This window comes from Notamacropus eugenii, chromosome 2 (genome assembly GCF_028372415.1).
Source record: "Notamacropus eugenii isolate mMacEug1 chromosome 2, mMacEug1.pri_v2, whole genome shotgun sequence".
NCBI classification, from domain to species: Eukaryota; Metazoa; Chordata; class Mammalia; order Diprotodontia; family Macropodidae; genus Notamacropus; species Notamacropus eugenii.
In genome coordinates this window covers 20657824-20681216 of record NC_092873.1, presented here as the reverse complement: position 1 = coordinate 20681216, position 23393 = coordinate 20657824, and the positions used below count along the sequence as shown (strand labels likewise).

The 23393-nt window shown below is 45.5% G+C and overlaps 1 protein-coding gene across 1 annotated transcript in view; it reads right to left on the bottom strand.

Moving 5' to 3' along the window:
• LRP5 (LDL receptor related protein 5) overlaps positions 1 to 23393 on the bottom strand; it is a 144903-nt gene that overhangs the window by 87787 nt on the left and 33723 nt on the right. The window contains exon 2 of the mRNA XM_072639367.1: positions 18360 to 18756. Within this exon, the coding sequence (XP_072495468.1) occupies positions 18360 to 18756 (397 nt within the window). The remainder of the gene's footprint in view (positions 1 to 18359; positions 18757 to 23393) is intronic.

The following is a 23393-nucleotide window of genomic DNA, read 5'->3' as shown; positions in this document are numbered from 1 at the left end:
AAATGGCCAACTACTCCAGTATCTTTGTCAAGAAAATTCTAAATGGGGTCACAAAGCATCAGACATGACTGAACAACAAAATTTTATATCCTACAAGTTGCTGAAGTGATTATTTCAATTAATTTTTAGTTGAGTCTTTTGGGTTCTTTAAGTATGCCATCATCTCACCTATAAAAGCGATCATTTTATTCCTTCTTTACCTACACATCTCCTCAGTTTCTTCTTCTTATCTCATTGCTAGAGGCAGTCTTTCTAGTCCCATGTCAAACTGAAGTGGTAACAGTGAACAGCCTTGTTTCATCCCAAATTTTATTGGAAAGGATTCTAATTTATGTTAATTGAATATCATAATAACCTTAGAAAAAAAAGCTTAGGAAAAAAAGAAAAAAGCTTAGAGAGATGCAGGATTTCTAGCTCAGTAAGAAGACAGATGAAATTCAGTTTTATGCTGATAGTAACAATACAAAGCTTTTTTACGATTCCTTGAAAGCTATTTATGGACCAAAAACCTATGGTGCACCACAACTACTCAGTGCTCATGGAGCCACATTGATTAGTAAAGGACATGATCCTAGAGAGACGGGTTGAACACTTCCATAGTGTTCTCAACAGACCATCATCAATCAATGCTGAGGCCACTGACCATTTAGCTCAGGGTGAAGTCAATCCCTTCTTAGGTGAACTTCCCACTGAGGAAGATGTTTTGAGGGCCATTAGGCTCCTTTCATGTGGCAAAGCACCTGGTGCTGATTCTATTCCAGCTGAAATTTACAAGGTAGGGGGACCATTGCTCATACAAAAGCTGACCGGAATTTTCCAGGTTATATGGCAAGAGGAGGTTATCCCCCAGGAGTTCAAGGATGCCTCCATTGTCCATCTCTATAAGGGTAAAGGGAATAGATTGTCCTGCGACAAACACAGGGAAATCTCTCTCTTAGTCATTGCTGGCAAAATTCTTGCTAGAGTCCTCCTTAATAGGCTTATCCTTCACCTGGAAGATGGTCATATACCTGAGAGTCAGTGGGCTGAGGAATGGTCGATATGGTGTTTGCTGCCCGACAACTCCAGGAGAAATGCCAGGAGCAGAACAGAGAGGTCTGTACACAACATTTGTAGATCTGACCAAGGCCTTTGACACTGTTAGTTGTGAGGGCTTATGGAAAATTATGTCAAAATTTGGTTGCCCAGAGAAGTTCATCAATATTGTACGTCAATTTCATGATGGCGTGTTTGTCCGTGTTCTGGATATTGGACAATGCTCTCATGCCTTCACAGTCACTAACAGAGTGAAGCAGGGCTGTGTGCTTGCTCCCCTGCTTTTTAGCATGATGTTTCCAGCCATGTTGACAAATGCTTTCAATGAGGATGAACACGCCATCAAGGTCAACTACCCTACTGATGGTAAGTTCTTCAATTTGAAAAGGCTACAAGCCAAGACCAAAGTGGAGGGAGTGTTGGTGCATGACTTTCTGTTTGCAGATGATTGTGCACTCAATGTAGCCTCTGAAGCTGAGATGCAACAAAGTATGGATCAATTCTCTGCTGCCTGTGATAATTTTGGCCTAATAATTAACACCAAGAAAACACAGGTGCTCCATCAGCCGCCACCACATCATCCATATGTGGACCATGAGTTACAACAAATGGAGAAGTTTTGAATGCTGTGGATAAGTTCACTTACCTTGGTAGTGTACTTTCTAGAGATGTACACATTGATAATGAGGCTGATCCATGCATTGCCAGAGCTAGCTCAGTGTTTGGGAGGCTCTGGAGGAAAAGTATGGGAGAGAAGAGGTATTGGACTGACTACCAAACTGGAGGTCTACAGAGCTGTTGTATGTCTGTGAAACATGGACAGTCTACCAGCACCATGCCAGGAAACTGAATCACTTCCATTTGAACTGCCTTAGGAAGATTCTGAGGATCACCTGGCAGAATAAGGTACCAGACACTGAAGTCCTTGCTTGAGCTGAACTGCCAAGCATTCAAACTATGCTTCAGAGAACGCAACTTAGATGGACTGGCCACATTATTCGAATGCAAAATGTGCACTTGCCAAAAAGACTATTTTATGTCTTGGAGCATGGCGCAGGAGCAGGCAATCACATGGTGGTCAGGTCTTCCTGATTTCAGGTCTAGCTCTACACACTGCACCACCCAGCTGAATGATGGCTGGAAGATACCTCAGAAGAAGCAATACAAGGACACTCTCAAGGTCTTTCTCAAGAACTTTAGATTTGATTATGTAACATGGGAGACACTGGCACAGGACTGCTCAGCATGGCATGCTCACATCAGAATGGGTGCTGTGCTCTTTAAGCAAAGCAGAATTGAGACAGCACAAAGTTAACGTAGAGTGCACAAATTTGGGATATCCACCCCAGATATTCATACGGACTATCTGTGCCCAATCTGTGGTAGAACATTCCGAGCTTGTATTGGTCTGATCAGCCACATTCGGACACACTGAAACTTTACTTTTATCATGGTGATGTCATTTTGGTACTCTTCAAAAACAAAAGACAACAACCAACTTATCATTGTTCATTTATGCCTCTTTTTTGTATTTTAACAGAAATAGATTTTTTTCTGCATCTATTGATCTTTTCATGCAGACATTTCAATGTGTTCCTCTGAAACTGTGTTGTTTAAATTCCGTTTCTTGTTCTGTTAATTCAGGTACTTTATATTCTTATAAATATTCATTTTTTTAAGTTTCTGGTTTATTGGTTGGATCAAATTCCTTCCAATAATGTCCTTTATTTCTTCTGAATTTGCTCCACAATGTCCTTTTCATTTTGGATCCTGATAATCTGGTTTACCTGTTAACATGCCATTTTAGTCACCTCAAGCCTACCCCTTCTCAAGCCAATGTTGTTAAAACCCACACCTTGGGATCATGGCGTTTAGGGGTAGAAGGTGTTTATCTGAGGGGAAGCTCCTTTCATTTTGTCTTCAAATCCCCTGGCACTTTGGAGAACAGCACCAAGCACACAGTAAGCACTTAACAAATGCTTGCTGATGGGTTGACTTAGAGATCACTTTATTCTACCCTCATTCTACTGCAATATTTCCCATGGCAAACAGTGAGGGGGAGGGGCTTCAAGAAGATGTTTTCTTATACAGGAAGAAATAACAATACTGGATCAATGGCCCATTTTTCTCTTTTCTTCCAACGGAAATCCGTTGCATCACCACTGCAGAGTTCCTGGTGTCTGCTTCCCACCCCATCACTTTTACAGACCAGTCCACTGGGCTAATCTTGGTCAATGCTGCCAGTCCCCCAAACTGCTCCTCCCCCCACCTTCCCTTCTGTTTTTAGGAGTCTGCTGACTTAGTTCAAATACTGCCTTGTTCACCAACTGTGTGGCTCTGGGGAAGTCACTTCACCTCAATCCCTTTTCTGTAAAATGGGGGATGAGATTTACATAATCCACCCCATAGAGGTGTTGGGAGAAACCCAAGAGCTAGTGAAGTGAGAGGGTGATAGAAATGTAGGCTCCGGGAATTTCCATCATCTTGTCCATTTCTGGTCTACCTGTGAGAAAACATACCCAATTCCCTAATCTGGTCACCAGAGATCAACCTCATCCTGAGGAAGCCTGGGAGGTGGCACAGGAGACTGAAGACAGAGCTCTGGGCATTCCCATCAGAGAAGTAGAGCATCAGCACCATGGTCAGGTCCTGTGCTCCCACTCAGCACATAGTGGGGTCACCAGTGATTAGTACAATCCATTAACAGGTATTTTAAAGGTACCTACTATGTGCCAGCCACTGTACTAGGCACCAGAGATACAAAAAAACAAAGAAGTCAGTCCTGCCTCCGTTCTACTGAGGGGATACAGCATCAAACACACAGATAATATGAAAAGTGGAAAAAAGAAATACTAAGTAGTTTGAGTGGGGGAATATTAACAATTAGGGAATTCTAGGAATGCCTCTTGAAAGATATGGCCCTCAGTCTTAAAGGAGGGGGGGAAGTACAGTTCCAAAGGATGAAGGGTGGGGGTGGGGAGGCTTGCAGAGGCACAGAGGTAGGCAACCAGAAAGCATCACAGCGGATAGAGTGCCTGGCCTGGAGTCAGGAAGATTCATCTTCCTGAGTTCAAATCTGACTTCAGATATTTACTAGCTGTGTGACCCTGGGCAACTCATCTGAACGTGTTTGCCTCAGTTTCCTCATCTGTAAAATGAATTGGAGAAGGATAAGGCAAACCACTTTGGTATCTCGGCTGAGAAAACCCCAAATGGGGTAATGAAGAGTCAGACACAACTTAAAAATGGCTGGACAACAACAATGTGCCCAGCACCATGCTCAGAACTTTACAACTATTACCTTACTTGAACCTCACAACACCCCTGGGAGGGAAATACTATGATCGTCCTCATTTTACAGTTGGGGAAACTAAAGCAGCAGAAATCAAGTGACTTTCCCAGGGTCACACAGCTAGTAAATACCTGAGGTCAGATTTGAACTTGGGTCTTCCTCATTTCAGGTCTAGCTCTATCCACTGCACCACCCAGCTGAATGATGGCTGGAAGATACCTCAGAAGTCATGTCATCCAACCCCTTCATTTGACAAACTGAGGCCCAGAGAAATTAAAGATTTAGGACTAGAAGGGACCTCAAGAGGCTGTCTAGTCCAACTCCTTCATTTTACAGAAAAGGATACTAAGGCCTGGGGAATTAAGTGACCTGCCCAAGGTACATAAGGAATCAGTTTTAGAGGAGTGCAATTTGGGGCCCTGCCCTCTGACCCCAGAGCCAAGGCTCTTCCCACCAACCCTGGGGCCTCCCTAGAAAAGGGAAGAGACTATTCTGCTTGTTCCTAGAGGGGAAAATCAGGAGGCTGGGGGATCAGAGGAAGAACTTCCCTATAATGAGAGCCCTCCCCAAGTGGAATGGGGTACCCTGAGAGAGCATCAATTCAATTCAGGCTCCAACCAGAGGCTGGATACCCACTTGCCATTAGACTGTGAGGTCCTTGAGGACAGGACTGGGCTTGTATGCTTAGCAGAGTCCCAGACACATAGGTTCCTGCTGACTGACTCCCCTTCAGGGATATTCTATACTGAAGGAGATGCCTGCTCAGGCACAGGCTGCCCCAAGGTCCCCCTCCCCCAGCGCTGTGACAGGAGAGGCAGGGCAGAACAGTGGTAAGTATAGGACTTCCTGTCAGAACATCTAGGTCCAAATCTATCTCGGCCCCTTAAGAGCTATGTGACCTCAGGCAGCCCCTTCCTCTTCTGGGCCTCCATTTCCTGATCTACAAAATGAGAGAGGGGCTGGGTGGCCTCAGAGGGCTCTCCTCCAAAGTGGAAGCTCTGCTCCTCTCCCTCCTGGGGGAAGAGGGGTGGGTTTGTCCCTCAGCCTGCAGCTATTCCCAGAAACCTGGACATGAAGCTGGGAGGCAGCTTCTTCTGCCTAGAAAGGAGGCCCAAACTGGGGACAGGGACAGGAACGCTCAAGCTGAGCCGGAGACCAGAAAAATGCGAGCTCCCTGGACTCTGGCTCCGGGTGACTCACATTCCTTTGGCCCTGTTGCATAACAGATGCCTGTGGGTTCCCTTCAGCAAGAGCCTCAGAACCAGGCAGGACCATGATTCGGGAACCCATGTGCCCAGCAGAGTGGGCCAGCCCAGCAGATGGCACAGAGGAAGGGCAACTTCCCTAGACAACCTTCCTGGAGGGAGAGGGCTGGTACTTCGGGAACTGCCCAGGTATGGAGTTATTTTGGGGCCTTGACATTTTGAGTTGGGAGGAGAGGCTTGGATTTCACCCTGTTGTTGATCTGAACCTGGGAGTACTAGCAAGCCAAGCTCAGGACCAAGCCAGGTCCTGGCCAAGGCCCAGGCTCTGGCTGATGAAGGGTGTGCCAAGTGAACTCTGGCCTAGAAGAGGCCCCCAGAGCCCTCAGCCCAGGTGGTAGCCTCTGGAGCTAGATAGGGGACATGGTCAAGCAACTCCTCATGCACAATCTGGAAGAAGGAACTTCCTGTCCTCCTGTCCCCCACTGCCAGGGGGAACACTCCCACTTTCCACTCTGCCAAGAAAGGGAGAGATGGAAGAAGGGAGACAGGCAGCCTAGGAAGCCTTCTTGAAGCTTCCCAAAAGTACAAGAGTTGTTTGGGGGATCATCACTCATAATGGAATGCATCTGCCTGTAACCAGAAACACTAGGGACGGAGGGAGGTCCTGGGGAATGGGGCTTCCCCTAAACTAACTAGAACTTTATTTGTAAACACCTTGTATCTATTTAGAGGTACTTGTACTATTTCTCCTGATAGAATGGGAGCTCCCTGAGAGCAGGGACTGTTCTGTTTTTGTCACAGTTGGTACCCATAACATTAGAGGTACTTAATAAAGGCCTATTGATTGACAGCTGACTTCTCGGTGATTACAAATTCTTAGCCTCTCAGAGCTAGATGAGACCTCCTCTGACACCATCAGAAAAGGAAGAGACCTTAGAGATCATCTGGCCCAATCCTCTCACTTGGCAGATAAAGAAACTGAGGCAGAACAAAGACCCAATCTGTCCAAAATCACAAAGATGATCAGCCACAACATTAGAATCAACCTCCACTGAGGCAAATCCCAAAGTGAGTGCTCGTTCTGTGATAGTACGCTGTCTCTACTTCGGGCCTATCACATGCTCAAATCAGTACAGAATTCCAGAGTTGATGAGAGTTCAGAGGACACTGAGGTCAGCTGATACCTGACCCAGAAGGTTCTCTAGCACATCCCAACAAGGGGTCATCCAGGTCTTGTCTGAAGACCTACATCTAAGGGGAACCAATCACTGCTCCAGGAAGGACATTCCATTCAAGGACACCTTTCATTGTTGGGAAAGGTTTCCTGACATCAAGTTCAATTTGTCCCTCTGCCACTTCTACCCCATTCCTCTTGGTTCTGCCCTTGGAGCCAAGCAGAAAAAATAAAATCCCTCCTCTAGGTGACAGCCTTTCATATACTTGAAGACATGCCTCAGTCTTCTCCTCCCCAAGCTAAGAATCCCCATTTCCTCCAACGTACGCTCATGTGTATGGTGTGAAAGACAGGCCCTTCCCCATGCTAAAGTGACTTTCTCTGGTCACTCTACAGCTCGTCAAAGTCCTTCTTAAACTATGGTCCTCTAAAAATGAGGTAGGGCAAATGGAACCACACCACTGGGGACACCTCTCTGAGTACTCAAGCTTCAATTTCCAAACCCATGACTCACTCATAAAAACAGCTGGGGCTTCTAGAGAGGCCCAGAGTTGGCAAAGTGCCTTCCATCTCAGGTAAGCCTCATACCAACTGTGTGAGGTAGGTGTTAGTGTCCCCATTTTACATAGAAAGAAACAGCTTCAGGGAAGTTGTGATTCCCCCAGTTAGCACATCTCAGAGGCAGGATCTGAATCCAGACTTTTCTAACTCCATTCCCAGCATCCATCTAAAGGAAGAGGTTTGTGGAACATAATTAAAGACAAATACAGAGGCAGTAGAGGCACACCTCATTTTACTGTGCTTTGCTTCATGGCATTTTGCAGATTTTTTTTGCAGGGGGATGGGGCTCATACAAATTGAAGGTTTATGGCAACCCTTCATGGAGTCAATCTAGCAGCACCATTTTCTAGCAGCATGTGCTCACATCGTGTCTCTGTCCCATTCTGGTCATTCTCACAATATTTCAAACTTATCATTACTATTCTATCTGCTCTGTTGATCTGGCTACTTGCCCTTGTTTAGGGACCCACATAAGACATTGGTAAATGTGTGTGTTCTGACTTCTCCGAACCCACTGTTTCCCATCTTCCCCACCCCTCCTCCCTGGGCCTTCCTATTCCCTGAGACACAACAATCTCGAAGACTATCCCAGAAACTTAGTAGATAAAGCAGTGGGAGGGTTTGAGAGCATGGATGCCAATTCTGAAAGTTTTCCTGAGGGTGAAATGCTATCAAATAGCACTGCATGCTAGACAGAAATCTTCCATGAAAGGAACAGTCAAATGCAGCCAACTTCACTGTTGTCTTACTTTAAGAAATTGCCACCCCAGCTTTCAGCAGCCACCCCCACCCCCCCATCAGTCAGCAGTCATGGACCTGGAGACAGGACCCTCTCCCAGAAAAAAGGTTGTGATTCGCTGAAGGCTCAGATGATGGTTAGCATTTTTTAGCAATAAAGTATTTTTAATTAAGGTATGCACAATGTTTTTTATACATAATACTATAGTACACTGAAAAGACTTTAGCTAGAGTAAATATAACTTTTATACATTCTGGGAAACCAGAAAAAATCATGTGACTTGCTTTATTGTGATACTTGTTCCATTGAGGTAGTCTGGAACTAAACCGGTAATATCTCCAAGACACACTCCTGGTGAGCAGGAGAGATTAACAGGACAAGGGATTTAATCTCTCTGAGCCTCAGCTTTACCTGTAAAATCAAGGGAGACTGACTATGAGAAAATCAGAGAATCATAGGAAGAGCCGCATGAACTGATGCAGGGAGAAATAAGTAGAACCAAGAAAAAAACAACGGACACAAAGAGTACAATCATGTAAGTGCAGAAGAAAGCCTCCAAGGAGGTCATGTTCTAATGAGAGGTCCTAGAGAGCAGACAACAAAGAAATACACCTTCCTCTTCTCACAGTGAGGTGGGAGATTCCTGGCGACCCAATGGCCATCTTCCCAGGTAGGAGAGGTGACTGCATCGAAGCTTTGCTAAACTGTTTTTTGTTGACAGTAGAGAGGACTCCTCCGGGCAGATGTGGGAAGGGGGAGTGTGTATTTTCAGAAAGGACTGATATGTAAAAACAAAATGTGTCAACAAAGCTTATTTTTAAAAATAAATAAAATGAAAGAAGTTGGATTAAATGGTCACTAAGGTTCTCTTCTGGAGTAGCCAGGTGGTGCAGTGGAAAGAGCACTGGGCCTGTAGTCAAATTCAGCCTCAGACACTTACTAGCTGTGTGACCCTGGGCAAGTCACTTCGCCCTATTTGCCTCAGTTTCCTCATCTGTAAAATGAGTTGGAGAAGGAAATGGCAACCCACTCCAGTATCTTTGCCAAGAAAATCCCAAACAGGGTCGTGGAGAGTTGGACACGACTGAACAACAACAAAACGTTCCTTTGCAGTTCTAAATATATGATCTTGTGATCCCAATGAGTCCCTCCTTTTCTCCTCCAAGCCCTCCCAGAGTCCCCCACCCCAGGCCACAGGGTTGGCTTCCTCCCACAGATCAGAACTCATTTACTGATCTCACCACTCAAAGGGCACAGATCCCCCGGGATCCTTTACTGCCTATTCCTAATGCCCAGTGAGACTCCAAGTTCCTGGAAGGTAGGGATTATCCCACATATATCCCTTCTATACATCCCTGAGCACCCATGGGGCTCAGCAAATGTCTGCTAATGGACAACATGTTATGATTCAGGGAGCAAGAGAAAGGGATTCCTACCTGAAAAGCATCAATAGTTCAATATAAGCCTCCCTTCCCTCCTCTAGGCAAGTCACATCATCTCTGAGCCCCAGTATCCTCATCTGTAAAACGGGAAGACTAGACTGGATGGTCTGTAAGGGAATTCCAGCTCTGTCTCTATGATCTGTGATCCCTCCCCTCCCCCTGCACTCGAACAGCAGCAGTAATCATGCAGAAGGGAAGGAAATTGCCAGAGAGGAAACCAAACATGGGTCAGGCTTGGATTTTCTGAAATCAGGGCATGTTTTTGTTCTCACTGGGGCCCTCCAGCACAAATGGTTCATGTTACCAATCCTGACTGACCCCCTGACAGCTCATGGACAGCAGTCCAAGGCTGTGGGTGAAGGCAGGGAGAGTGAAGAGGCACCAGAAGGGACATGGAGGAGGCATCTCTTTACTGCTTTCAAGAGGGATTTCTGCCCTGAAATCTCCTCCTGCCCCAGGGACAGCCTCAGCCAAAGTCTGCCTCGGCTCTCATCGGGTCTTGGGAAGGGATGGGAGAACATTACAGTAACGAGACTCTAATGTATTTGCTTTGGCAGAAGGCTTGGAAAGTTCTCCGTGTGTGCGAAGGCTTAATGGCAAAAGACCACTTTCCCACTTTACTTAGTTCTTGGGCTTTCTCTGTCATGGTTGAGAAGGAAGCCTCCCTGCCCCCTCCTCTGTCCCAGGGACACAACTCCAGGGAGGCCCAACGGAGGAGCTCCCCTCCTGCAGCTCCCCTCCTGCGGACAGCTGGCTCTGCTGACCACACCCCGCCTTCTGGAAAGAGGAACATAGATTTATTAAATGCCTACTAGGTACAAATCACTGGAGCAGGCCCAGTTAGCTGAGACACAGCCCCTTCCCTTGCTGAGCTCACACAAATGCACAGAGAAAACACAGAACATGACACAGAAAAGTATTTGAGAGCTGGAAAAGAGGCCCTGGGAGCCGTGGTAGGGAAAGGCATCATCGGTGTAGCAAACATGGGGAGGTCCCCACAGAGGAGGAGGCTGTATCGGAGCTCCAACCCTTCCTGACCTTAACTTTGGTGACTCTGCTGTCTCCCAAGGACACAGGATACTGAGCCAGAATGAGCATTTACATGGGCCTCCTAGGCACCAGTGTGACAAAAACAAAACCTTCCTTGCCTTCAAGAAACTGACATTCTACTGGGAAGGAAGAAAATATTCACAGATCAATAGAAACAAGACAAGGACGGTGCTGGGCCCTTACATGAGAGGGAGCTTGGGAAGGCTTCAGATAGAAGCTGGTGCCTGGAGACAGTGTCACCCAAGGCAGGAGCCAGTCACCATGAACTTTCCTGGGGTCCCCTTCGGTGTCTACCTCCTGCCTGAGTGATAATAATAACATAGCTCGTATATAGCACTTCAAGGTTTGCAGAATGCTTTACAGATATTATCTCATTTTACCCTCACAACAACCCCGGGAGGGAGGTATTGTGATCATCCTCATTTTACAGATGAGAAAACTGAGGCAAATAGAGGTTAAGTGATTTGCCCAGGGTCCCATAGCCAGTAAGTGTTCGAGGTAGGCTTTGTATTTTGCTCTTCCTGACTCTCCTCTAGCCACGTTTAGGGTTAGAGGGGTAGGATCTAAGGAGGCTGAGGAGGGGAAATCCACAAGATTTTCTAACAATGAGACTGAGGGATGGGGACAACAGAGGGTGACTTGGCCGCCTAGAAGGATGATGGTGTCCTTGACAGCAAGAGAGAAGAGGGGAAGGAGGTGGCTGCATGCTCTCCTGCCCTGCCCCCTTCTCTTTTCCTCAGAGCCCCTGTTAGGAGGCTCAGGCCATCCTGCCCCAGTCCCAAGTTCTCCTCCCAGCCCCATCCTGAGAGCGGGCCAGCAGTTCTATAAGTCAGCATGGTGGAGGAGCCAGGATGGGAGCACAGAGCAACCTGTGCCCAGATGTGAGAGGCAGGGGGGAAGTAGACCAAGATCTGAGGGGAGAGGGAGGAGATGGGGGGGGCCGAGATCTGAGGGGGAAAGGTGGGCTGAGATCTGCAGCTCAGGATGGGTGGTGCCTGATTTCTCAAGTAGGAGCAGATTATGTTGATTAAGTGCTTTGAGCCTGCCTGCCAAATGCCAAGAGGAAACGATCTTTTGGGTAGCTGGGTAGAGAAATCAAGAGTGTTGGACTTGGAGTCAGGAAAAGACCTGAGTTCAAATGTAGCCTCCGACACTCACTAGCCATCTGACCCTAAGTGAGTCACTTAATTGCTGTCTGCCTCAGTTTCCTCATCTGTAAATTCAGAGGGGAAAATACAGTACCTAGTTCACAAGGCTGTTGTATGGATCAAATGAGAACCTTTGTAGAGTGCTCTGCAAACACCAGCTATGTAGATTCTAACTCTTAACTATTATGATTGTTCCATCCCAAGGTGTTGGCCCAGCTCTCTTTTCTCAAGCTCCCTAAAGAAAATCCCTGAATGGGATTTTTTATATGCACCACACTCAACAAGATCCAGCCAGATTTCAGAGAGGAGAGAAGTGAGGAGAAGGGGCAGAAGTCAGGCAAGAGAACAGTTTGTTTAGGGGGGGCCTGCCCTCTCCCTTTATCCCTACTCCAGCCCTGACTGTGCCAACCACAGTCTGATTCAGAGCTGGTATTGATCCCAGGGGTTGGACTAGTCCAATGTCTTTGTTGCACATAGAAGGAAGCAGAGACCCACAGAAAAGAAATGATTTGCCCAAGGCCATGCAGCTATTTTTTTTTAATAGTAAATTTATTTTTAATTAGAAAAATATCCATCACTTTCAGATTTTTTGCACTGAAAAAGAAAGGCCCCCTCACCGGTAGACAAGCCAGTCATTAACACATGATTTTCACAGAGCCCTGGATAATGGCAAGGGCCAATGGTTAGCCTGGCTCTGCTCAGCCCAAGGGCAGGAAAAGGGACAAGGACCAAGAGGAGGGACATCAGGAATACTTCAATGATCGAGCCAACCCAGAGGGGCCAGGCTGTCTCGGGAGTCCCCAGCATTGAAAGACGACCACTTGTCCAGAGTAACGTTGGAGGAATTCTTAGTCAGAAAGGGGTTGCATTCCAAGGTTTCTGAGGTTCTTTTCAACTCGGACATTCTGGGATTGGGGAGGAGGGAAGGAGAGATTGAGACAGCAAGACCTGCATTCAAGTCCCGGGTTCAAGTCCAATAAATACTGACCATGTGACCATGGGTAAGTCAATTTCCTTAGTCAATAACCTCCTAGGGTCATAAATTTAAAGATGGAAGGGATCTTGGAGGCAACATAATCTGACTCCTTATTATACAGATGAAGAAACTGAGGCACTGAGTGGTCCAGTGATATGCACAGAATCACACAGCTTATAACTAAGCAAGGCAGGTTTTGAATCCAGGCCTTCCTGATTTCAACTATTTGACCTCCCTAGGCCTCAGTTTCCCATCTATTAAAATGAGAATGACAGTTATTACTCTCTTATCCCCTACCAGGATGAGAGCTTTGAACAGCTTAATTTAACTGTATTTAGTTCAATCAATCAATGGCAATTCCTTTAATACATGGTTAAAGATCTATTCTATCATGTAGAATTTCTTAATTGCCTGTAATTGATTGTGCCCATTTCAGCAAAGCCACAGAGGAGCTGCCTACTAAGACTCAGACTGAATGGCCTTGGGTCCAAATGAATATTCAAAGGTCTGTCCCAAATGCAGATCCCTGGGATCATTCATCAAGAGCTGGAAGGTCCTTGGAGGATATCTTACCCAACCCCTTCATTTTCCAGCTGAGAAAATTGTAACCCAGAGAGAGGAAGAATCTTGTCCAAAATCACAGAGGTCATAAAGGACAACCCAGGTCCTGTCTCTGATACCACATCCTGTGTTCTTTTCATTGCATCAACCCAGCTCCTGACATGATTGGAATACATGATCAGAAGATTTTAGAGACAATTAAACAAAGAGGGGAGAATCAAAGATTTTTTAAGCATTTCAAAATCTCAACGGCCCCCTTTCAAAGAGCAGGAATAATTCAAAAACAGCCCCAGAATTTGAAGTCAAAGGCTCCTTCCCCCTTGGCGCCAGAGCTATGAGGATTGAAGTTACTGCCAAATAAGGCCAGATAAAATTTCTCAAACCTCAGAGGTACAAATCATTCATCAACCCGGCAAAGGCAACCTTTGAGATGTCAGACTTCAGAAGTCCATGACTCATGTTTTAAAAATTAACCCCAAACAGCTTGAAAAGAAAAGTCCCTAGTCAAAATTTAAAGGGCTGTGATACACCACACAAATGTAAAAGAATTAGACTTTAAGTGATATTGCCTCTCTCCCCCAAAGACAAAAACAAACTAAACAGGGCCTTCTAACCAGGGCACAGCTACCACTGATGGTATTTGGAGCTGCTGTCAAGAGTTGTGGAATTTTTTATTTCTACAGGAAAAGATGATAGAGGTCTGGAGAATTTTCACTTATTTACCTGGGTTTGGAGCAATACACAGTGCTGAGCTGTTCTGGTCTCAGAAAAACTCTAAACTATAGAGGAAATGATTCAAACCATCTCATTTCCATTCTGTAATGCTCCTCTGCTCCCCTACCCCAGCACACATACAATCCTTCTAAATGCCAAATGAGGCAAAATGGAGCCAGAATGGCCCAAGCAAGCCCTGAGAAGTAGTGAGTTACAGAGCGCTCCCCAGTCAATCAGAAACCAGTAAATTACACCGTTGTAGTAGGCAGCACCAAGATGTTCAAGTGGTGAGAATCCTATGTTTAAGTGGCTACCACAAAGCCCTTATACTCTTGTCTTTTCCTATCTACAAATAAACAAGCAATTTAGCTGAGAGAATGCACACCCCTCCCTTCTCTGGAGGTGGGGGGCTGTGGGTATGGAATAGTGCATATACTGTCAGGCACTTGATACATTGGTTGGTTTTGCTGACCTGCTTTTTCTCCCCTCTTTCTTTTTCAATCTTGGGCTCGTGGGTAGAGGAGGAAGGAGGGACATAAAAATGATGATATTAAAATTACCACAAAAAAGATAAAAAAAAAATTTTTTAAGCAACCAACTTCCTGGTCTGTGTAAAAGTTCATGAAAAGAACCCCCAGAGACTGGTTTCCCTGGGGAAACATTTCTATCTCCTAAGGATGCAGGAAAAATGCAGCTGCAGACAGTCCACGAAACAGTTCCTTTTAAAACCACGTGTGATTTAAAAAGCACAAGAGGAAGGCCTTGGACTATAATCACAGCCAGGAGTGCAAGGAATTTGGATGTCCTCAAATTCTCCTCTACCCATGTTAATGTCTGGTGGTGATTTCTGGCAACTTGGCTGCTTTAATCCTAACACTAACCAGAAACCCAAACCATGACTGTGGATCCCCCATGACACAAAGTGAGGGCACGTTGAGCCAGAAATGTTCTGATTATGAGAGTGGCGTATATACCTTTTATGCCATGCCACAATTAAGGAAGCAAACTGGCAATACTGAGCCTGGAGAAAAGAAGGGGGACATGCTAGCAATCTTTACATATATGAAAGACATAGAAAAGAGATTTAGATTTGTTCTGCTTGGCCCCAGAGGACCGATAGGCAGTCTCTACAGATGTTTTTCTGGGAGCTGTGTGGATGGGAAGAGAGGTGTTGTTTACTGATAGCTGCCTGGCTGGAGACACCATCTATAGTGGTGTCTATATATATCTATATATATCTATATATAGATACAGATATATATATACAGAGAGAGAAAAAACCTCTCAAGGGTTTGTTTGTGTCATCCTCTTTGGTTTGAGAGGGAGAAACAAGGAAGGAAAGACCAGCCTTGCTCTGCTATGAGTTGTGCTGATTGGAGCAGAGGCATGGCTTTGCTGAGAGATTAATGGAAAAAAGCAGAATCCCTTGCTGCTTGTTTGAGTGGGAGAAACTTCTCAGACGCCCAGAGCAGAACTTGGCAGTTTTCGGGCTTAAGGAAACTGTTTATCACTGAAAAAGTGTAACACTCAGTGTACTGCCAAGGGTGGCTATGTGTTAAGAGACTGACTTCAGCAGCCTGACATCCCAGCAAGTCACTAACAGTACAGATAGTTCCCTAAAGAGACCAGGGACATCCAAGTCAGCAGTCCAGAGTCATTACTTGCCTCAGAACCATCTGTTTCCCTACTCACGTGCATCTTGACTGTGTGTGCCCACTTCCCACGGACACTGTGTGCACTGGAGAGAGAAAGTGGCTGAGGTTTAAGAGCTGACGGCTATATTGTTCTTATTCCTGTTTTTGCCTTCTAGTTTACTAAATGTTTTATGTTAAAGAGTCCATGGTATTATTGCGATCGATCTGCATAAATGGGAATCATGATGGTGGGTGCTCAGAAACTACAGTGTTGAGCACTATGAATGCTTCCCTCACACCAGCGTCATCTCTAGGACTCTGAAAGAATGGAGTTATCACCTCATGGTTACTGTTATGGGGAATCATCCTCACCCAGGTAGAGTGAGCAAACCAGTTACAACCTAGAGAAAGAGAGTCTCGGGAGAGTTGGGCTGCCCCAAAATAATAACATACATAACACTAAAGGGCAAAACGCTTTATAGGCACTATGGTGGTTTAGTAACAGAATGTTCAGGTTGGTCTCAGGAAAACCTGGATTGAAAATTTACCTCTAGCACTCACTAGCTGTTTGACCATGGCCGTCACTTACTGTCACTGATCCTCAGTATGCTTTGCTGAAGAGAGGGGGAAATAATATTGCCTACCTCATAGAATTTCTGTGAGGCTCAAATGTGTTAATGTCTAAAAAGTCCACTTATCATCATCATTGTCATCACCAGTACTACCATCACTATCACCATTTGAAAGGTAAGGAAGTAGTGTGGGATGGTGATAGGAAGGGAGCTGCTACAGTCTGAGGACATGGTTTCAATCCAAGCTCTGTCACTTATAGCCTGTGCGACCTTGGGCAGTACACTCAACCTCTTTAAGCCTCTGTAAAATAAAGAGGACAGAACAGAAGGCCTTTTGGGGCCTGTCTTAATTTAACTGATGACCCTAGGAAGATGTGAGGATCAGAGATGATGGAACTTGCCCATGGTCACACAATTAGCACCGTCACAGAAAGCGCTTGCATCCAGGTCTCTGCTGCCCTATCCTGCCTTTCATGGCCATGATTGCTGCATCTGACAAGTGCTCAGGACTGCTCCACGCTAGGCAAGGGTGAGGCCTGAGAAAAGACAACAAAGATCCAGTCTCTGTCCTTGAGGAGCTCCCGGACTAGTCTGGAAGGCCTGCTCAGCAATTACAAGAGCAGAGCAGAAAGGGGATAAACTGCAAAAATAAACTGCACACACTTACTGGGACTCAGGCACCATCCTGGGAGGCTGAGTACTTATTCAGCAGTGCTGCTAGACCCCAGCATCCTGCCTCCCAGGCAGACACAACAACAGTGACTATATTGAGTCCCCTAGTCCTGGCTCCTCACCAGGGGTGTGATTTTGGCAGGGGCACCCCAACTTCAGGCCTGAGCCCTCACCACTCCCTCTAGAGAATGTGACTACCCCAGGCTGTCAGGAAAGCATGTGTGACCTCATGCCTAGCACTGATAGCAGCACATAACTCAAACTTTGGGAAAGAGCTGGGAATTGAGGATGACCCTTCCCAGCTCATGGCCTTAGTCCTATCCCCTTCAAATGAGGGCACTGAGGACATCTATTTTCTCTTCTTAAGACCAGGGTGCTTCTTTCCTAGACTTACTAAGAAACTCACTTCCTGTTAACTTCACTATTCAAGCCCTGACTTCAGCTGAGAAGACAGCATAGGGGCAAGAGTGTTGCTGGCCTCAGAGCAGGGCTCCTAAGCCAGCTCTGAGACCGCACAGTTGCCAGTGATTGTGGGCCAGTCATTTCACTTCTCTGAGCCTCAGTCATGCCACCTATAAAATGAGGATGATAATGCCCCTCCATTTCTGAAGTCCTTTCTGAAGTCTATGACTCTAGGACTTCTCCCTCTCATAGGGATGTTGTTAGGATAGTGAGCTCCAGGCAGGAGAGTTATTACTTACATATTATTTAATTATATATAATATTTAAATTTATTCTATTATTTACATTATGATGTTTATATTATATTAAAATATATAATATATTATGTACTGATATATTTATAATATTTATATATCATACAAAATACATTTCTATTATATATTAAAATGTACATTAAATATAATAGATATTATATATTGAGATAACATAAATATTATATATTAGCTATATAAATTATTTAATTTTTTATCATTTATTATTGATATTATTAGCTGTGTGACCACAGGCAAGTCACAAAGTCTCTGATCTTATATTTTACCTGAATTAGGTCAGGAAGACCAGGGTTCGAGTCCCATTTCAGACATATAAAGGCTCTGACCCTGGGCAAGTTACTTTATACCTCACTAGCCCACAGGCAACACTTGAAGACTGTAAGTTACAAGAGAGTTACCAGTCTACTTTAGTAGAAGTACTTTCCATACTGGAAGGTTCCATCACTGATGAAATCACTGGCACCACCAAACAAAATCAGCATTTCCACCCATTTTCCATCTGTCCAGTTGTACAGAGAACCCTGCAAAAACTTTTTTAAAAGCGATATCCAAGCCTTTCAAAGGGCCTGGGTGTCAACTCCACTCTACACAATGCAAAGATGCTTACCAGCTCCAGCTCATGGCTGGCAGCAACTGACATGTGCGAGTTTGTGATGGCCCGATAAACAAGACAAATTCAATCTAGAGAACACCACCTGGAGAAAGCTGTGACGACGCAGCAAAAACCAGGCTGGCTGGGCGTGTTCCCACCTCCTCAGCCTTCCTTTCAATTTCACTTCCATCTAAACCCAAAAGGGCAGACCACTAGTCAGTCACTCGGTGGTTGTAAGAAAGTGGGAGCATTACTTACCCGTGAGCAGGGTCCAAGGCGATGGCACGTGGCTGGTCCAGATCTTGCCAGAAAAGGACTTTTCTTGAGGTTCCATTGAGGTTGGCCACCTCGATTCGATTGGTCTCCGAGTCAGTCCAGTAGAGTTTCTTCCCAATCCAATCACATGCCAAGCCATCGGGGGACACCAGGCCGGAGATGATGACGTTCTGCACCGTGCTCCCAGACTGGTTAAAGTACGTTTGCTTGATGGCTTCTTCGCTCACATCCGTCCAATAAATGACTCCCTGGGCATACTGGAAGTCCACAGCTGCTGCATCTTCCAGGCCGCTCACCACGATGCTAGAGTCCAACTTGGCTCCGCCAGCATCCACCAGCCTCACGTCCCGGCGGTTGGCAAAGAGCAGGAGTGGAGAGGCTGCAAATGCAAAGCAGAAACATTGAACATCATCAAGACATGATGGGCTACAACCCCAGGGCTGAGCTCCCACATGTCCCCTGGTGACAAAGGATGACCCATTCAGAGGCCATAATGATTAATTCCCTCATTTTACAGCTGAGAAAACTGAGGAAACACCACCTAGCTAAAAGGTGCTGGAGACAAGATTTGAATCCAAGACCTCTCTTCCATTCCAGCATGCTATCCATCAATACACAATGCCTTTCTCTATGATACCACCATTAACTGTGATAACGCTTCTAGAACTGTATCCCAAAGGGATCATAAAAATGGGAAAGGGTCCCACATGTACAAAATATTTATAACAACTCTCTTTGTGGTGGCCAAGAACTGGAAATCAAGGGGATGCCCATCCGTTGGGGAATGGCTGACAAGTTGTCATATATGAATGTAATGGAATACTATTGTGCTATAAGAAATTCTGAATAGGAAGACTTCACAGAGGTCTGGAAGGATTTATATGAACTGATGCTGAGTCAAAGGAGCAGAACCAGGAGAACTTTGTACGCAGCAACAACCACAGTGTGTGAGGATTTTTTCTGGTACTTAGCCCTACATAGCAATGCAAGCACCTAAAAAATTCCTAATGGACTCAAGACAAAATGCCTTCCACATCCAGAGAAAGAACTATGGAATTGGATCGCAGAATGAAGCGGACCATTTTCTCTTGTGTTATGTTTTGTTTTTTTTTTCATGGTTTCTCCCATTCACTTTAATTCTTCTATGCAACATGACTAAGGTGAAAATGTGTTAAATGGGAATGTATGTGTAGAACCTATATAAGATTGCAAGCCATCTCGGGGAGTGACAGGGGAGGAAGGGGAGGAGGGTGAAGGAGGGGGAAAAAATCTAGGATATATGGAAGTGATTGTAGAAAACTGAAAGCAAATAAATTAATTAAAAAAACAAATTCTAAGGAATCTTTTTTTTAATGGACAAGAAAAAAGAGTTAAAATATGGTAGTACGTTCGCTCATCAGCTAATGGGGACTGACAGCTATCTTCCAGTATTTAAAGGGATGTCATAGGGAGGAAAGATTAATTTTGTTAAGTCAAGACCAGGAGCAGTCAAGGGGATGTGCTGAAGAGGGAGATGTAAGTTCTAAATCAGGAAAAACAAACAAACTTCCTAAGAATGAGAGCTATTTTGAAAGCAAAATGAAATGTCTGGGGAGGTAAAGCGTTCCTCATAACTGGAGGTATCTATCCAATTAGTGATAGATAGTTATTTGCCAGGAACTCAACAGTATAGTGCAGGATGGGCTTCTCGTACATCTGGTATGTCTATGCAGTGGAGGTTCAGCCGTGGGAAGACCCACAGCAGGGTGTTCAGGCACTGCCTCTCTTGGAGGAGATGTGCAGCCTCACTATGTGGCACCATCCCCCTGGGGAGATGGCTTCAGAGTGAAATCGCTAAAGTATAAGGGAAGTACCTTGGAGAGTTACAGCAAATGTGGACATTCTGCAACAGGTCCCAGTAGGCTGACTAGGCAATTGGCCACAAAGCCAGAAGTGAACACATCTTTCAAAAGCCTGATGAAGTTTAGGGCATCTCTTTGCTTCATGTATGTCTGGGGGAGGTTGGCAACTCCTTTACTCACAGGGTCATTCGTCACCTTATCCTTTAAAATTTCTATTTATAGCACTATGTATATTATTTTATAAATAAAAAAATATACATCTATGGTGGAAACGCTCAAGACTGTTTTACTTATGAGCCTTGTTGAGTCGTTTCAGTCATGTCCAGCTCTTCATGACCCCATTTAGGGTTTTCTTGGCAGAGATACTGGAGTAGTTGGCCATTTCCTTCTGCAGCTCATTTTACAGATGAGGAAACTGAGGTAAACAGGGTAAAGTGACTTGCCCAGGTCACATAGCTAGTGGGTGTCTTGGGCCTGATTTGAACTCAGGTACACAATCAAAGTTTAAAAACTACTGGTTAAGATCCCCAAGATTTCTTCTAGCTCTGAGATTCTGAACTTCTGGGTAAGATTGGATTCAGGGATGTGGAGGGAGCCACAGATACATTGGTATTGTCCTTTGTCTGTTGCAGCATGTTTTCATTGGGAATAAGTTTTAGTTTGATACTCAGTTTGTTTTTTTGGTAAAGCTGATTGGGAAAGGTGGAGGGGCTGGTCCAGACCTGGGATTTCTTGGCACAGGGAACACCTATCAATCAATAAACACTTAATAAGTGCCTAGTATGTACCAGAAACCGGGCTAAGCACTGGGAATACAGAGCCAAAAGGCAGTCCCTGCCCTTGAGACTCTCTCAGAAGAAAGGGGGAAAAGATAAGCCAAGGACTCCATACAAAGACGCTGTCGATAAGGATGAGAGGGAAGTCGTCCAGCATTAGGGGAGATTGGAGGCTTCCTGGAAGAGGTGGGGCTTTAGCTGGGGCTTGAAGGAAGCCAGGAGAGGGAGATGAGGAGGGAGAGAATTCCCGGCACGGAGAGGAGCCCATAAAAATGCATCAAGTCTGGAGATGAAGCATCTGGTTCCAGAACAACAAGGTGGTGAGAGTCGCTGCTGAGAAAACTCTCTGGGCTGATGTACAACCACCAGTCCTCTGGGACTCTGAATCCATAGGTGTCAAAGACAAGACTTGAACCCAGGGCCTCTGCCTCTGATGCAGCCTTTTCTAAGATCGTTAAGCCCCCACCACAAATAACTTTTCAGTTCATCCTCAGCCTGTTTGAATATCATAACATTCACAGCAAAGAAAACTAGCCAGCCCCACCAAACCAGGCCAACCACATTCAACTGTCCTGAGCCAACTGGCTGTGCATGCACAGGCCTGGCCCCAGACTCAGGAAACTTTGGTTCCAGCCCTGGCTCGGAAAGGTGATGGTTTTTCAACTTGGCAAATCACATCTGAATGTAACAGCCCCAAGCCCAAAGGAGAGGCCAACAGACAGAGAGGAGACTTGTGCCTCCCAGGGCCCACAAACAACTACAGTGTAAGGAAAACTAGGGCGAGCAGGGTATGCTTTCCAGAGATGGCGGCACCGAAATGGAGCCTTAAAAAAAAATAGAAGGATTCTGAGACACAACGGATGAGAAAGGCGGGCATCCCAGGCCTGAGCACAGCCTGTGCAAAAATGCATGTAGGTAGGAGATGGAATACCCTGTTCAGGAAGCTTCTAGAACACAAGTGTGTGAATGGCAGTGGTAGGAAGTCAGGTTGGACAGGTGAAAGCAAGGCCAATGGTCTGGTAACCACAAGCCAGACTAAGGATTATTTTATCCTAGAAGCAGCAGGCAGCCACTTTAGATTTTGGAGGAAGGCAGTAATAGAATCAGATCTGTACCTTAGGAGGATGACTCTGACAGCTGCAGGGAGGATACAATGTATATAGGAAACAATGTCACCAATTTCCCTTCCCCCTCCTCCAATTTTATGCATGAGGAACCTGAAAACAGAAGTGCCCTCAAGTTGCGGGCTCCCATACTTCACCCTGGGAGTGGGAGTAGTGTTGTGGAGGAGGGGCTGTGAGGGTGGGGTTGTGGGGAGGGCAGCTCCAGATGCAGATAATTCCTCCTCCCTCCTCCCCCACCCCAAACAGCTGCTCCCAGTGAGTCCCAGGGTTCCGCAGAGGGACACATGTCAATCATTCACGCTCCATCCCAAGTCCCTCTTTTCAGGAAGTTTCACTGAGCCCCCAGCAGCCAGAGGAGCTGGTCTTGGGAGTTTCTGACCATCTGTGCACACTTTCTCCATGAACCTCGCCCAACATGATTAACTTCTACTGAACAGATCCTGGCTGGGGGCCAAGTCTAGCCCCAGCTGTTCCCTTGCAAATAGGAATCAGGACCAGTTAGGCAAAGACAATGAAAACCAGGTAACTCAATCTACTCCCTTTCAATTCAATTTCATTTTAATTAAATTCTCTTCCTAAGGACCCTGAATTCTGATCTCCCCATTGCTGAAGAGGAACCTTGCCCCTTGATGTAACTCTGTATGTTGCTGTAATACTTTGTATTAATATCATATACTGGGGCGGCAGGTCTACCTCTTCCTCTGTGTAGGAAGTTTCTTTCTGAAATGTCATGCCAGGAAATGACCACAATGCTCCAAAATGTGATCTGACCAGGGCAGAGTGTCCAGGGGCCCATCACCACTTTAATCCTGACCAGGGGGCCCGCTGATTTCCAATAAAATCCAACCATCGCTTGGGGGGTTGTGTTATCACGCAGCTTGTTTGCTTTGTGAGTTTTGTTGTTACAGTTGCAGAATTGGGAGGTTTTTGATGGTGTTTTTTGTTCCTTCTTTCTGAGCTAAAAGCCTCAGATCTTTTGCAGACAAATAGCCAGCCAGCCAGCCTTTCCCATCATGCACTTGTGATGTTGATTTTCTTTTTCCAAACTGAGTTCAGTGTTAAAGTTTACACTCATCCAAAGCCAATGTCATCGTCTTAGATTGAACTCAATTCTCTATATCTGTCAAAAGCTCTGGATACCAACTTGGTCACCCAATGTGCGTTGGCCATCTGAAGGTTTTAGACGCTCACCATTCCTGTCGTCACCTAAATCACAGCAGAGAGCTAAGCAGAGCCCTGGGGCACTCTAAAGGAGACTTCCTTCTGAGGAAACAT